Source organism: Wolffia australiana, chromosome 9, assembly GCF_029677425.1.
Source record: "Wolffia australiana isolate 7733 chromosome 9, ASM2967742v1".
In the NCBI taxonomy this organism is placed as follows: domain Eukaryota; kingdom Viridiplantae; phylum Streptophyta; class Magnoliopsida; order Alismatales; family Araceae; genus Wolffia; species Wolffia australiana.
Window position 1 is genome coordinate 13660763 of NC_135843.1, and position 17648 is coordinate 13678410.

Sequence of the window (17648 nt, forward strand, 5' to 3'; positions counted from 1 at the left end):
GTCCATTAGCACTGATATTTATGTAAAGGTCCACAAACACATGATGGTACTAATACCCTTGGGAGGGTCTTCTAAGTTTCAAAGGTTGTTTTATGTATTAAAATTTTAAGAATCTTCCCACCATTCACACAAAATCAGGAATCATCTTTTAAATTAAATTAAACCCTTATACATGAATATAATGGAATTGAACAAATTTCAGACCTGGCATCAACACAACTTAAATGGATGAGGACTCAATAAACTTTAAAATTCTTCAGATAGACATAATAGTACCAGATAAATTTACATGTTTCCAACCTAGACTCTAGCTTGCATGTATCATGCCTCTTCTAATGGGCCAGAGACCCTAACATTTAAACATGTTTAAAGCCACATTTCTTTCTGTAGATATCTCATCTGGAGTGGAATTCTCACAATTATTCAAGCACATATCCCAATAAGGACATTATAATTTTGAGAAGCTCATCAGACAGCTTAGGATAATCCATAATGCTATTCAGGGGTATTTGTCCTGAGCTGATGATGTGCACTGACGAAGCAAATATGGGTTTTAATTTTGTATCATTGTTATTATGTCGCTGCAATCAAATAAAATTTGTATCTGTAAACTTACTCAGAATTGAATAGTGTTGAGTAGGGTCGTATCTACAGGGATTGGTTCTTAGGGTTGATATTACCTATGAGTTAGAGGGAAACAAAGGAAGGATCAAATAGGAAAATACTAATAGGGAATTTAATGATTATTAGTCTTCACTTGCATTCAGAATTAGGAAGTGTGGTGAATATTCAGAAGAAGATTAAGTGAACATTTGATATATTTAAATAGAACTTTCCACAATATTGATAAAAAAACACCACTAAGTGTTTGTTGTAGTATCTAGGAGAGAACTAGGAAGAATTTATAAGTGATTTGATAAAGGAAGTTCCACAAAAAGATTTTTTTCAACTGAAAATTTTGTATAGAGGTAATAGAAGTCAATTAGTGATTTTAGAATATTTTAGAGAATTTTCACGAGTCAATTTCTAGGGGAAAATGGAGGGTCAAATATCGAAGATGAAGAGTTTGCTAAAATGCCTAAAAGAAGAAAATGGATTGATAGTGTATTTGTATGGAGAACGAAATTGATTTTGAATATATTTTTATCTTGGAGGTATGTAGAATAGGAAGTATAACTTCCTAGATTTTATCCTATATTTTTATAGTTTTTTAATTAGTCAAAAATTATTAAAAATGGTTGTGTAAAAATCATTTAGAAGACAAGCACCTCAAGTGTTTGAAGAAATGCCTAAACTGATATGGTTTTCGACCTCTATCTTTTGCTCAAAATTGAGCTAATTTGATTTAGAGGAGGTAGATTAAGGAGATGATTCCTCAATATTTCTTTGATGTTCTATAGTATATCAATTAAAGATATTGAAATTTTGATCATTTACCAGAATTCCTCTTCGTTTGGGTGTTGCCGACAGCTTCAAATCCTCATCAGACGATGTCTTCTTTCTGGTAAGTATTTGATCCTTCTTCAACATTTCTCTATTCTTCTTCCACTCTCTCACTGCTTTCTCCCTTCAGGTCACAGGCCTGTCACACCCATTGGCCGAGAGAATCACGAGAAAAGGGGGAAGAAGATGAGGATCTTCCCCGAAGTGTTATTTCAATCGTTCGATTTCAACTGTGGTGGCGAAGATAATTTTTCCGATGATTTACATTGTTATTATAGGTCAGGAAAGGTCCAATGACCTTCCTGACCGGTATGGGACAACTCTGGCGCCATCTGCGGCAACGAATCGGCAAAAATCCTCCTCTGGTGGCGGGAGGAGGAAATTGGTCGAGATTATTCTCGATTGTCCTATCCTCTATGAGAGGGAACAACGGCTACGATTAAATCGTAGCCGTGGACCCTCTTTAGATCAGGTGGACCCTGCTCCGTCAGCGGTGCCATGTCAGCGCTGATTCCACTTATCCATATTTGATTCGTCCAGATCGGTGCTCCATGATGAGCTGTCGCCTGAAAATAGAAGAAAATAAAAAAAAGAATTAAAAAAGCTGATCTTGACCATTCGAACTTCAAAAAGAAAATTGACGGTCAAGATTATATCGACATTTGAAGAAAAGCCCGATTCGATATGAGCTTCGGGCCGGGATGGCTCGAAGTGTGGTCTAATTTTGTTTGTATTTTTCTTAAGATCTGCTTTGAGGAGCCGGACTTGGCTGCAGCTGCAGGTGCCGCTGGCTGTTGCGGCCTTCGCTGTGGCTGCGGGTGGCGCGCGCGATGCCTTGGCCTTGGCTGCACCTTGGCGGCTTCTTGGGAGGCATCTTTTATTCATTATATATTATTATTATCATTATTATTATTTTATTTTTTATTTTATTTTTACTTAACAACAAGTTTCATACTATTTTTTTTTGCAATGCAAAAACTCATTAAAATATGACATTTTACATAATGAATCAATAATTGCATAAAAATGGAATTTAACATGAAAATGCATCTTCATTTCATTATATGACTTCATAAACCCTTAAAAAATGTTGCTTTGCATGCATGATTTATGGTACGTCATGCACCATTTCAAACCTTATACAAAAGGTTTTTCATGAGAAGACATTGAATGATTAATCTCTATCTCTTTTTCTCATGGAATTCGTTATCAAGATGGATCGCCCTTACGCGGTCCCTAACTGTGTTTGTGCAAGTGTCTCCCAAACAAATCACATGAAAATAGGGCTGAACAAGGATACCAAAAAAGAAAAAAATCAATTACGCTCTGTCATCCTCAACCCTCAAAGTCTTCCACGGACGATGTCACTTAACCAACTTCAACTTGGCCCCCAAAGCCTTCTTCTTATGGTCTCCAAAGCCTTAACCTGACTGACCACAACGATCTAGCAACAACAATATTTTTTGAACAATATCTTGTCCTCAACAACACCTAGTACTACAACTCCTTAAGTAGTATTCAAGACAATGCCTAATTTCATGTATTTCAACAGGAATATTTTTAGACCTGAAATTTATTAATTCAGAGATAAAAACTCATAAATGTAATAATGACTTCCCTATAGCATAAATGAAATTCATAAATTTCATGTATTTCTATGTTTGTGGTCGTTCTTTCCTCAAGTCCTCTTCTCCTCTAAGTTTCTCTTTGGATGAAATTCCTTGATTTGTGTTTGACATTTGGTGCTCAAAACTCAAATATCTTTTTCATTCCTTCACAAAATGAGAGGATTCTACATAGAACAGTTTTTAAGCACAATTTCGCACAACTGTTATCTAACACAAAATGTTCAAAATTGAATCAGATAAATCTCCACAGATCAATGTTTCCACATTCCTAGTTGACCGCATGGTTCTTCCATGTCCAACTTCAAATACCTATAAATCTCTCAAAAATCAACCAAAAATTGTGATTCCAAGTTCTTTGGATTTTTATGGATGCTAGAAACTATTCATAAGCTAAACACAATCTAAAAACCAATACTAAAGTTATATTAAAGATGAAAAACTTATCACAAGGTCAAGAATGTGAGAATTATGGAGGCCAGCCTTCCTTTGAATCTTGAAACGCCCTGCACCATAAACCACAATTCCAAGTTCTATGGGCTTGGATTGATGTTAGAAACAAATGTTATCTTCAAAGAATGCTCAAAAACTGCATGAAAATTGCTCCAAGGATTGAAAGATCTCCCTAGCTTTTGGAGTGCGCTTTTCAAAGGGCAAGGAGAAGGGAGTTAGAAATCAGGGCTCAAAACTATATATGTACTAAAAAATATGAAAGGTCATAATAGTAATTTTCAACAGCCCAACTGTCATATGCATTGATTATGATTAGACAATATAAAAGGATAATCAGTTTGATTTTTAATTTTTATATTTACTATGTTGTCATAAGTTCAAAATACCTTTCAAAGGTAAAGAGCAAAAACTATACCTCATGCCAAAGATTTCAGTGTTAAACTAATCTAAAACTTTTAGGTATGTTTAACACATCATTTTAATCTATGCATCACCATTGGATATTAATTTCTTTATGTAATTAAATTTCATTAAATCATCAATAAATCCAGCCTTAAATACTCGAAGGTAGTAATTAGAAATCTGAAGAAGTTATCAAACCAATAAAATAAAGTCAAATTCGGGCAAATATGTGAGCAGTGTTATAAGATATGTTTATCTTAATGTCATAGAAAATACAAAAGGCTATGGATTTTACCTTGATTGTGATCATTTTTGTAGAAATTCATACTGTAAAAACTGCTTATATTGGTTGATTCCATGTGATTTTTATGATGTAGTGTTCTGTGATCTTATGGATAATTTGAGACTGACGAAATTTAAATAATGAGATCCAAAAGTATCCAATTAATTCAGTTTGTTGTGTGAAATTTTTTATTCCAGGGAGAAATGTATCATACATCCCAATTGGAATAGGTTGTGACCAACGGGCAAGTTTATTTATTGTTTCATAAGGCAATGATATCCGCAGTTGTCAAGAGTAATCATCTGATATCTCAGAAATGTTTTTTAAGAGAGAAGGAAGATAAGAGTGAGAGTGGTTTTGCTTTAGAAGCAGCTGGTTTTCTTGTTTGAGATTAAACCCTTGATTTGGATGGTAGCTATCATATTATTGATACAATTATGGTAACTGGGGAAATTTTTAATGAGAAATTTTTTTCAGGGTGTACAATTGGTTCTTCTTTTAATGGGTATTTATCAAAGTTGTGTTAGTTCTAAGAACTGATAGAGTAGGTATGAGAACTAAATGAACATGGCTGTAGCAACATTTACTGTTTGAGCCAATTATCATAAATGGGGCACGTATTTTATTTCTGAACTTAGACGCAGGTTCAAATTTGTTAATCCTTAAATAGTAAGTTGGGGCATATATTTATAAATCTATTTAAAGATGTATTTTTATCATTTTTTGCCAAAATACAATCATTAGTAAATATAACTCATGGATCTTGATCACTAGACAGAGGGTTGGTAAATAAAATAGGCATTATGTTTTTGCACTGAGTTCTACATTGATTTTTTTTGGCTTTGGAATTATCGAGTGAGACGAATATCAAGATCAAGCTAGTGGTTGGTTAAATTCCCTATCTGTGAGACTACGACTAAAGGGAGAAGAGATCATCAGTCTGACATGGTGTTAGGCCCCTTACTAGGCGGCATTCCCTGCATAGAGGCCTACGTGCTTATTGGGACGGCGTGTTCACGTTGGACTCAGGATATTTAAGGACTGAATCATATTTAGTGTTCACGCACTAAGGGTAGCAATGCCCAACCTGATCTTTCAGGCCATTGCCCCCGTAGGTGGTGATACACTGTGGACGATGCGCGTGCCCGTTCGCGCCTAAGGCAGAACGGATCAGGTGAAGAGCGTGCTTGTTGGGCGCGCCGGCCGACAAGCATGAGCGTGCGCGCGCCATGCGCACCAAGCGCGACGCGCAGGCGTCAAAGTTACGTGTGAGCGCCAAGCGCCGCGCGGGAGCGTGAAGTGCTGCGTGCACGTGCACGATGCGCAAGCCAAGAGGCATGCCGCGAGTGCAGCGTGCAGAGTTGTGCAGGGTGCCGCGCAGCGGCCGCGCGGGCAACGCATGCATTGCGTGTGCGGGGCTCGGGGTTGAGAGACATCCCGCCAGGAGACTATAGCAAGTGGCACACTGAGAGTGTTGAGGCTGCATGGGTGTGCGTGGTGTTCCCACGGGTAGTGTTGGGTGCACAGCGCCCAGCTTGAGGTGCCGAATGCGGCAGCGTCGCGCAGGCTCCGCGCGAAGGTGTCAGCGCGGGTGCTGGTGGCATGTGTGATCATCAAGGCAGGGGTGGCATGTGTGACCGCCACGACCGCGGGCGCGCGGCGCCCAGCCCAGGGGCACAAGAGTAGCGGCAGAGCACGCGCGCGCGCAGAGCGGCGTTCTCGAGGCGGAGAGGCAACACTACCTTGGCACGATGCGCCTCGTCTTGTTCGACGGATCACCCCTCGTCTTCCCCCCTTGTAACGTCCCAACTACGATATAATCTTTGTATGATATTAATACAATGACCCTATTCCCCGATGGGGCTGCGTCCTCACCATCTCCTCGAACCCCCCTTCAATTGCAAAGACTTCCGCTGCACGAGATCAAGGTTGCTCAGTGTTTTACTCCGAGCACTGAGGCTGGCACGCGTCAGATTCGAGCAAGAGACCTAGCTCGGGATTTGACCTCGTGACACATGGCTGTAGCAACATTTACAATTTGAGCCAATTATTATAAATGGGGGATGTATTCTATTTTCTAAACCTAGTTGCAGGTTCAAATTCGTTAATCCTTAAATAGTAAGTTGGGGCATATATTTATAAATCTATTTAGAGATGTATTTTTCTTATTTTTTGCCAAAAGACAAGCATTGGTAAATATAACTCATGGATCTTAATCACTAGACAGAGGGATGGCAAATAAAATAGGCATTATGTTTTTGCACTGAGTTCTACATTGATTTTTTTTGGCTTTGGAATTATCGAGTGAGACGAATATCAAGACCAAGCTAGTGGGTGGTTAAATTCCCTATCTATGAGACTATGACTAAAGGGAGAAGAGATCATCAGTCTGACATGGTGAAAACCTAAATTTCTCATAATCTATCCAACCCCTTCACTATTCAAGTACAATTTATCCTTTTTGCGGCTAGAATAAATTAGCATATTTGATTTATTCATATCTAGATTATAGAAGAGTAAATTTGTAGCTCTCAATGGATTAGGAATTCTTTTAGTTGATTAGTAGGGGGAAATTTTGAAGTTTGAGAAAAAGATCGATAGAATATAAATGTGGGTGGTAGTTTGATTGGTAGATTGGTAGATTGATAGATTGAGGTCAAATGAATGGATGGATAGAAACGGGTTGAAGATAGTAACAATTGGAGAGAAAGAGAGAGAGAGAGAGAGAGAGAGAGAATGATGGATAGAGGAAAGAGAGTTGAAGAAAAAGTGAGCGATAGAAAGAGAGAGAATGGTGGATAGAGGAGAGAGAGTTGAAGAAAAAGTGAGCGATAGAAAGAGAGAGAATGGTGGATAGAGGAGAGAGAGTTGAAGAAAAAGAAAGTGAGAAAAAGAGAGAGAATGACAAAACTTAGGGGAATGACAGAGATTGATCTAGGTGAAAGAGAGAATGATGGATAGAGGAAGAGAGAGAGAGATGGAAATGGGTTGAAAAAGGGAATGAGAGAGAAGGGAAGAGTGTGGTTGAATAACAAACGGTGAGAGGGTAAGACAGATTCATAGGGAGTGAGATAGAGAGAGAGAGAGAGAGAACTGGTAGAGTGCTGAAGAGGGAAACAAGTGAGACTAAAAGAGAGGGAATGAGAGAGAAAGTGCAATGTAGAGTAAGAGAGACCCAGAGACAAGAAGAGGCTGCAAGCTAGAGAGAAACAGATGTGACATTGGTTCTAAGAGAGAGAAAGGGGGAGTCAGGCTGAAAGCTAGAGAGCATATATATATATATATATATAGAGAGAGAGAGAGAGAGAGAGAGAAAGAAAATATAAGAACTGGCGATGAATTAAAAGAGAATGAGAAAGAAAGGGATACCCAAGTTGAAAGCTAGAGAATGCATAGAGAGAAAATATGAGACTGGCAATGAATTAAAGAGAGTGAGAGAGAAAGAGAGAGTCAGCCTGAAGGCTAGAGAGTGCATAGAGAGAGAATGTAAGAACTGGCATCGAGTTAAAAGAGAGAGATATATGATATATAAGAGCTCGTAACGAGTTAAATCAGATCAAGGGAGAAGGAGAGAGCCAGAGTGAAAGCTAGTGAATGAGAGACGATAGAAGAACTGGCGTGGGTCGAACCGATGCCCGGGAAAGAGCACAACCAGATTCTACAAGTTCTCATCAGGAAGAGAGAGATAGAGAAACAGAATACAAAAGAGAGAGAGAAAAGGGGAAGCGATAAGTACACAGAGATGAGGAAGCATTCTTCTAACCCAATTTGGCCAACACGTCGTCGAGCGCCGACTTGGTCTCCGCGTAGTACTTCTCTGCCTTCTCCGAACTCTTGATCTTCGCGGCGTAGTCAAGCTGTACCATCAAAACCCCACACCCAAATAAATTTCTCACATCTTATTCTTCATTACTTGTTTTCTCTCCTGTTCTTTTGAGATCTGATTCTTTTTTCTTCTTTTCCTTAAAATCTAGTTCTTTTAGTTTTTTACCAGGGATCCAGTTTCTATAGTACATTTTTTAGATCGGATTCTATGCTCTTCTGGGCAGTCAGGAATCAACCTGATCAACTAATACTTCATTAGATTCAATCATCCGATCTGATCAGATCAGATTGGATTTGGATCTAAGTAGGAAGGAATGGGAGTTTGGTCAGCCATCTGTCACAAAGTCTGCCGTTTCATTCTGTTCCTGTTCAAAGGGCCGGATCGAAACGAGGATGATTGTAACAAAGCATAATCATCCGTATAGTTCTGGATAGTCCCGGACGTGGACGATGGATGGGACAGGACGAAATTCGTCCCGTCCAACGTCCAGAGTAAGTTCAGGGATGAAGGACGGGATGGTTTTTCGTCCATCGATAAAAAACCGTCCCGTCCAATCATACCAGGACAGTTTTTCGTCCTGTCCAGTCCACCCGGGACAGATTTTTGTCCAGAAATTCATCTCGGACGAAAAAAACCCATTTTATATTTTTAATAATTAATATAGCTTTTTCTAAGTTTTAAGGGAAATATGGAGGAGAGAGAATGCAAATTGACATATGTACAATTAATTCTGAGCGGCGTCCGTTTGCACCCGCGAAAAAATACAGGGACCTTGATGCAAATTGTCATAGCGAGGCCATGTGGCAAGATCTCAACCGTCGGATGTGAATCCATCGGTTTTTCGTCCACATCCGTCCCTCCATAGTTTGAGACCTCCGGCCAGACGGTTTTTTCGTCCCACGGGACGAAAACCGTCCCGTCCGGTGGTCCCCAGGACGAATTTTCGTCCCGAAATTCGTCCATATCCTCGAACGAGACGATTTTTTCGTCCCAGGACGAAAAATTCGTCCTGTCCGCATCCCTGAACTATAATCATCCGCATCTGATGACGGAACAGAACAGAATGGAAGACACGATGGCTTACATTCCGTCGATGATCTGAGGTAAGGATGGCCGAGTGATGCCAGTAAGGCACAGAACTGATGACGGGTCATCATCCGTCCATGCGCCTTAATCAGGATAAGGATCCATCGATCGATCAGATCTTTTGATCCGTACAAATCTGCTAAACTTATTTTTTGTCTTTGAGAGATCTGCTTCAACATTTTTCCTGAAAATTGATCTCGTATTGCTAATTTTAATACCTGGGGCTATGAAATTGATTTTTGTAGGGAAGAACTTACGTTGTCGATCTTGGAGAAGAGGTTGCCGGTGAGGGCGGAGAGAGCCTTCTTCTCCTCCTTGGGCTTAGAGGCGATGACGGTGTTCAGGTCGTAACGGAGGTAGCTCGCCCTGAGGCGGAGGTCGTTCTGTACATACGGCCACGCCTTCTTGTCGATCAGCTCCTTCACATTCAATATCTCCTTGGCCGACTCCTTGGCCCTCGCCGCAGCCTCCGCCGGTGGCAGCGGCTGCAGGTAGAACCGCTCCTTCAGCGGCAGCTTAGTGTCCCTGGCCTGGTCCGAGTTCAGCGTCCCCGCTGCAGCCACATCAGCAATCTCAGATTCAGGGGACAAAATAATTTTTATTTGAATAAAACATAAATAAATAAAATAAATAAAAGACGGAGCTGCATCGTAATAGAATTGTTTTCAAGGAGAGGAAGACTTCGACGGACGAGGTCATTCAAGCAGTAGAGGGTTTTGTTTCATGCTGGTTAAAAGGGCCAGTTTGGTCCTTATAATTCTTGTTTATATTTATACTGAATCAGGTTAATCACTGATCTAGATTGATCTTCCTTTTTCCTTTCAAAAAAATAAAAAGTGTGTAACTAAAGAACAAAAATATATGCCTCTTGAGGAAGGTTGTGTTTGTTAGATTAACAAGCAGCAAACAGATTTTGATTCTAGATTGGAATGCAGATCAGGAGGAAATCAGCAGCGGGAAATTCGACCCTCAATATTTATTTCAAATGTTTGAATAAAAACATGAAGATTAAAAAAATCCAGAATCTCCGATAGCTGGCTCAAACTTGCTTCTAATATCAGTTCATTCAAGATTTAAGCCACATGCGAATCAAGATTACAATTGCATGAAAATCAAAATACGACAATCACTCGCCAAGAGCAATCAAATCAACAGAATCTCAGACATCCAATTCGCAAGAAAAAACCAAAACACCACAATTACTCACCGAGAGCAACCAAATCCACAGAATCTCAGAGCTCCAATTCGGAAGCAAAAATCAAAGCACCACAATCACTCACCGAGAGGCAATCAAATCCACAGAATCTCAGACATCCAATTTGCAAGCAAAGATCAAAACACCACAATTACTCACCGAGAAAAATCAAATCCAGAATCTCAGGCATCCAGTTCGCAAGAAAAAATCCAAACACAAGGATCATTCACCAAGAAAAATCAAATCTACAATCTAATAGATCCAATTTGCAAGAAAAAATCCAAACACAAGCATCACTCACCAAGAAAAATCAAATCCGCAATCCTAGAGCTCCAATTTAGAAGAGAAAATCCGAACACAAAAGTCATTCAATGAGAACAATCAAATCCACAGAATCTCAGACATCCAATTCGCAAGAAAACATCCAAACAAAAGAATCACTCACCGAGAAAAATCATATCCACAACCTCAGAGCTCCTATTGGCAACCCAAATTCAAAACACGACAATCACGCACCGAGAAAAATCAAATCCACAGAATCTCAGGCATCCAATTCGCAAGCCAAAAAAAAGAAAAAAACGCGAGCAACTCAGAATCGAGCAAAACGAGCAGATCAAGAGGCGAGACAATACCAAGGCCGCCGGAAGGCGGGGGAGGAGGGCCGATTTTGATCGATCTGGCAGGATCCTCGGCCAGAACAGCCTTCGCGAAGGATCCACCGGCAAGTCCAGCGGCCACCAGCCCCAGCGCAGCCCTTCGGCTCGTCTGCGCCGCGCTCGTCTCCCCCTCCGCCGACGCCCTCACCGCCGCCACCATCTGCCGGCTCGGCGCGGCCGCCCGTCCGCCGTTGATTCTCCCCGCCCCGCTCATCTGACGGCTCCCCTCGAGCACTCCCTGCGAAGCGCCCCTCAACCCCGCCATGGAAGCCACCGCCTGAGCCATATCTCTATCTTTCTCTCTCTACTCCTCTCCCTCTCTCTCTCCTCAGCTCGGCAACTCCTCGACTGAGCTATCTCCGAGAGTGTTTATAGTGTTTTTTTTGTCCGGGGAGGAGCTCGCGGGCAGCTCGGGCAGCTCGGGCAGCCCGCCTTATCTGCCCGATATGGTGAGGATAAGCAATTCGCCAATCCCCTCCCGCCACGTGTCTCGCCTTGTGGTGCCCGGTCCTCGGCTGGATCGTGTGGCCTTCGGCGAAGGGGATGGCGACACGTGGCGGGGGGCGTGCTGAGGTGGACAAATCCGTTGTGGCTTTTTTGCGGTGGATAAATGAAATAGATAATATCTGCTTAATTTTTGGTAATTTTTTGTACGTTGTGGAAGGTACTACATAATGTTTTTCATTATGGTAAGCAGTTCTTACTTATTTTCTGGTTTATAGATCTAATAGAAAAAAATTGAGGAAACTAAAGGTTTATCTCAAAGGTGGGAATAAGCTTGTTGGATAGGATGGACTGCCATACGTCATTCTTCATTGTACGAAAGGATGGGCCGATGACTGGACGGAACTATGTCTGCCATCAGTCATCCATCCCAGATGACGGATCGCTGGGAACAGAATGATGAATGGATGACGAGGGATGACTGATGGCTATAGGATGACAAAAGTGTGGGAGAAAAATCAAACAAAATTTTGACTTAGATGATTGATGTTGCCAATTATACATGAAAAATTGTATTTACATATTGACACAGAGAAATTATGTACTCTACAATTAGTCTTTCTTGCAAAGAGAACATTGGATGATAAAAAAGCCATTGAAGACTACCATCATTTATAAATGTTAAGGAGAAAGAAGACGAAGACGAAGAAAGGAGTGAACAACTCGGCAGCCACGTCAGCAAGGGATTCTCCAATACGACTTTTAATAAAGAGTAGACTAGTATGAATTGAACGCGTACCCTATACTCGTTAAGAGAAATAGACGGACAGGATTAAATGTAGGTTCAAAGATAGACATGTAGGTAGGGATGGAGGACGGATGACGATTTCGTCATCCGTCATTTGGTTTTCGTCATCCGTTTCCGTTCTTGCGGATTGACGGATGACTGAACGGTTGTATTTCCGTCATTCGTCATTAGTCATTCGTCATTTGTGACGAATGACGAATGACAAAAATTACTGACGAATGACGGGAATGACGAATGACTATATCGAATGACGAAAATGATAATGTATTCATTAGAAAGCATCAAAATGTGACGAATGCCAAGGAGGAGAGGAAGCCAATGGTGTTCGTTGATTCCATGGGGTTGCATTGCTTCTAGCCTTCCAAATAAACATATTTTGATTTTTTCAAATTTATGCTATGACCCTGCTGAGTTCTTAATCGCGGAGTTCTTACCATAGCGATAGAGAGACAAAAAACTGAATTTGCACCTCTCTTCGTACCACGACAATGCATGTGGCGTTCAACACCACAACGGATGAGACAGAGAGAGGGAGAGATGCAACGACCGTGGAGAGGGGGAGAGATGCTTCGAGGGGTGGGGAAGGGAGGTGGGAGAAGGAGCGAAGGAGAGGGGCGGGCTACGAAGATGGGGAGAGGGTTTCCGGTTGAAGAGGGGGCAAGGCGAGAGCGGCGAAGGGGAACACTCGGAGAAGAGGGGAGAGGGGGAAGAGCATCGAAGGGGGGTTCATGAGAAGGGGGGGGGGGGGGGGGGTTGGGGTTGTTTGTTTTCCGTCATCCAGATGCCCGTTCCATTCCATTTGCGTCAAAAGACGAATGACGGAACGGATGAATGATGGAAACCTTCAAATGACGAAACGGTGACAAATGACGAAAACGACAAAAATTTTTCCGAAAAATGGATATCGGAACGGAATTCCGTTCCGATACGTTCCGTCCGCCCATTTTCGTCATTCGTTTCCGTCCTCCATGCCTACATGTAGGATTCAATCTAGTTTAGGATTAAAGATAGATGGCCATGATCTCATCTAGATAGGCAAACAAACTAACGGTTACAATTCATCTTATTCTAGCCGTTATAACAATTACAACGGCTAGGATTAAAATGTTTATAATGGACATAACTACTATATCGTAATATAAATAATAACCAATGTCGTAAAATAAACTTTGTGATTTTTCAATGATTTAATACAACTTCCACTCTCTCTCGTCTCTATCTCTTCCTTCTCTTCTATCTCCGTTCTTGTTCTAGAAGTGCCTCTAAGAATCCAAGGAAATTTACAGTAAATGCATCATCATCCAGGATGATGAATGTTATTGATGAGGATGACAACTGTCATTGGTGAGCACGATTGTTGTTGATGAGGATGGATATCATCTACAAGGAAGAATATTGTCACAGATGTCATTGAAATTTTTTGTTGACGACGAAAACAATTGTCCTTGATAACAATGGTTGTCATTGATGAGGATGATAATTGGCAAAGAAGAGGACAATGACTATGCCCATTAATATCAACAATGATGATGTCTAATGTTGATGGGAGCAGCTGCTGTCATCGTTTCTAGGGATGAAAATCATTATTGATGGTGAAAATTTTCCATGATGATGATGGCAACAATTTTTACAGAGATGGTAGATTATCTACAAAAGCATTGGCAATGCGGATGATGACCAAAATCAACAAGGATGACTACTAATGTTGATGAGGACAGCGACTCTCATCGCCCAGAATGAGAGCTGCCATCAACGACGACAACTAGCACGATAGTCATCATAGATCAAAACAATAAATGTCTTGACTCAGACAACAACCATAACCAATGTGGATGATGGGTGTTGCCATTGGTAAATGGGAACAACCACTATCATGCACACGATAATATCCACGATGGGGACGAAAACTGTCGTCGAAAGGCATGGAAATTTTCTTTGATATGGACAATGTCCAGGACAAATGTCATCCACTAAGGCAGCGCCCATCGTCGAGGGACAATGACCATCGTTGACATTAACGATGACCAACTATTTGTTGTCATGGATGATAGAGACGACGACCGCAGCAATAGTAGTCAACATGGATGCCTGATGAAGGCAAACTACATGTCTCTTTTATGTCCTTGTGATTTAATTTGCCCAGATCAAATTAAATTTATAGTTATGGAAAGCTCAATCAAATATGTACACTAAGAGTGTGATCGTCTCCACAAAGACAGGCCTTTAGAGGTGTATTTAATACTTAAGGAATACATAATTAGGATGATAGTTAGGGTAATTAAAGAGTTTAGTTATATAAGTTGATTTAGAGAAGTGATAATTATAATAAAGGTAGTCAAACGGTAAAGATAAGTAGAAAGAGGTGGCTAGGCAAGTAGAAAAATTAGGATTATATATACTAATAAGTAATAGTAAGTAGTGAAGGGAAGAGATAAATTAGTTATAAGAAAGGATGTTAACTATATAATTTTTGATTTTTTTGGATATTTAATATAGTAACTAATTTAATTATCTTATTTTTTATTATTAAAATGAAGGGATATGTTAAGATATGTAGTGGAAGAGTTATATAAGATTAATAGTCTACAGAAAATAATATGATACTATTCTTAGTAAAAGATAAGAAGTTTATTTGTTTTGACTAATACGTAGGTTATATTTAAGGTACGAGATAGATATACTGATGATGTATTATTATGTAGGGAGTTCATTCATATGAGTATTTATTGCATTAAAATGATAGATGAAGAAGAAAGGGTATGAAAATATTTATAATAATAAGAATTTAGAATACGTAAATATGTATATATTAATTGAGTGAGGTGATTATATCTTTATTTAATTTTAGATTTTAAGAATTTTGAGAGAGGGAGAGAGAGATTAAGAGAATATAGATGGGGATAATAAGAGGGCTTGAGGAGTATATATTTATGGTTTTTATAAGAAGAGGTGATGGAAATATATGTGGCAGGCAAGCCAATCACACATTCCACATCTCGCTCCAAGTTCTTTAATAGAACATACTCATTATAGTGCATGTGTGATGTTCATAATGAAGTCCATGAATACATGATCTGACTTAGTGAATTATGACAATATTGTAATACAGAGATCATTAATCTTTAAGCATGTGTTCTGTTGGAAGCTAAGAGGGGGGGTGAATTAGCTTATCTTCTTTTTGTTTACCTAGTTAGCTTTTAGGATTCCTTGATTTGACACTCACCTTCTTTCTCTCGAACACTTAGATTTACTTGGTTCCTCGATCCGCTTAGTGATCGAGTCAATCCAAGGCCCCCCTTCGAGTCCAAATTAGGACTTAGGATAATCTTACTAAGGATCCTCCCTTGTAAGGTACCCTAACCCAACTTACAAAGTTGCTTCTGCAGAGGAGTCTTCCGATGGCACGTCACGTTCTTTGGCGCACGAGCTTCAACCCTGAACCGCCTTCGGGTAGACCGTCACGAACTTTTCCTCGTACGTCCACTTCCCTCGTCCCCGTCACGTCCTTGGTGCCACCAACGTCACCTCCCTGCCTTCTTGATCTTCGTCACCTGTTCAGATTAGTGGAAGAAACGATATACCGCTCCCCGTGATTGATCAAATGTCAATCACCGCTCTCAATGATGTATGAATGATCAAACAAACTAAGATTCAAATGTAATATCAAGATAAATTCTGAAAACCTGTTTCATAAGTACTTTCAAGATCAACAAATCAATTCCTCTTAATCACTTTCAAAAATAATATCAATCCCTTCACTATCCTTCACAAAATCTCATAAAATCACCACTAACTCAATGATTGTGGAGGAAACTATCACCCTATTCAGTAAATAAATGAATGATGAAAATTAAAAACTTCCCTTATCAATGGAGAAGCACAGCCACACTGATTGCAGGGGAGAAACTTCATAAGAAGCAGCACTTTCTTCTTCAAGAGTAGCACAAGAGAGATGTTTTTCAAAAGGGATACCTAAACCCTTGCTCTGAAGGGGTATTTATAGGGGTAGAGGTGTAGATTGTAATTTTATGAGAATTTCAAAAAAAATTTGAGCTCAAAAGGAGCTGTAATTAATTTTTTATGATTTTTCAAAGTTTTATAGAAAGTTTCCTTAATTAAAAAATTAATTATAGTAATTAATGCTAATTAAAGTAGTCAGGTTTAATATAGGAATTTCAAAAGTCGGAAAAAATATGATTTTTAGAAATAAGAAATAATTTTGGAAAGTCAACCGTCGGACCCGACCTTTGGAATAAATCGAATTTCCTAATTTGATTTTTTGGGTCCAAAGTACATTATATATAAATAATTTATTTCTACACTAAGAGATGACTTCTGGCGCAGTGGTAAATCTCTTCATTATTGAGGCAGAGGTCTTGGGTTCAATCTTTAGTAGCGGACCCGACCTCGGATTTAACTGGTTAAATCCGCCCGTCAGGTCCGCCACTAAGGCTAATGGGCTCCGCCCATTTAGGCCTTATTGGGCCCTTCTTAAATGAACTAGAATGCCAGAAATTTATTTAGAAGTCAATTTTGCACTATTTAAAATACTTTTAATTGTTTAAAAAATTCAGAAAAATATTTATAATATTTTTAAAGTATTTAAAAATATTTCTAAGGCTTCTGAAAATAATTTCAACATACGTTAAATATGAAATGACTTTTTAAAATATTTTAAAGTATTAAAATAACATTTTAATACTTTAAAACTATTTTCAGAAATTTTAAAAAACATTTTTCATCCTCCCAAGTACTTTATGATTATTCTAGTTTATTTTATAGTTTTAACACATTTAAAAAACATAATCTAAAAATATTTTAAGCTCTAATTATAAATTAGTTTCTTAATTATAAATTCATGATATTAATGTAATTTAGTGTACATTAAAACACAAAAACCTCAACATGTTCCAAATAACCCTATTCGAAGGATATGTGAGAAGGGTATTCAAGTATTTGGATAGAATAACACTATCTAGCCTACTCATATGACGAGTACGGCCGTTCATGTAGCCATTAGTGTGGAGACACTAAGGATAGATAGTGGGTACTCTTCAATGGAAAGAGTTCACTGAATTGATCCATACGAATCCCTGAATGGTATTATATTGAACTGTCAATTAGGTTGATTCACATCACGGTTGTGTAAGTGGTCCTTATACTTGAGACACCAAAGACACTTTGTGGACGAACAATTGTACTTAGATTATGACCTACATGTCCCTAATCATGGGATTCTAAATAATGTTAGTTTGGGTGCATCAAGAAGTTCATGAAGATGATTGACTGGTCAAGATGGGATCGTTCACCCTCAATATAAGATGTAACAACTTAAGAAAGACGATGCGATGAAGTCCTTGGCCAAGGCAATGATGATGCAACACGTTCAGCCGGGATTGGCGGATCGCGTTGCAACACAAGGCGTAG

The 17648-nt window shown here is 39.5% G+C and overlaps 1 protein-coding gene across 1 annotated transcript; it reads right to left on the reverse strand.

Moving 5' to 3' along the window:
* Positions 1–7787: 7787 nt before the first annotated feature.
* LOC144707939 (oxygen-evolving enhancer protein 3-1, chloroplastic-like) lies at positions 7788–11321 on the reverse strand. The gene is made up of 3 exons (XM_078581222.1): positions 10946–11321; positions 9376–9671; positions 7788–8063 (listed from the first exon to the last, which is right to left on the reverse strand). The coding sequence occupies exons 1-3, from the start codon at positions 11253–11255 to the stop codon at positions 7965–7967; spliced, it is 705 nt and encodes a 234-aa protein (XP_078437348.1). The 5' UTR covers positions 11256–11321; the 3' UTR covers positions 7788–7964.
* Between the last annotated feature and the right edge of the window lie 6327 nt (positions 11322–17648).

Coding starts and splice junctions, on each gene's coding strand:
- LOC144707939 (XM_078581222.1), bottom strand. CDS start 11,255: ATGGCTCAGGCGGTGGCTTCCATGGCGGGGTTGAGGGGCGCTTCGCAG. Junction 9,672..10,945: donor CCCGCCTTCCGGCGGCCTTG/GTATTGTCTCGC, acceptor ATGTGGCTGCAG/CGGGGACGCTGAACTCGGAC. Junction 8,064..9,375: donor TCTTCTCCAAGATCGACAAC/GTAAGTTCTTCC, acceptor TTGATGGTACAG/CTTGACTACGCCGCGAAGAT.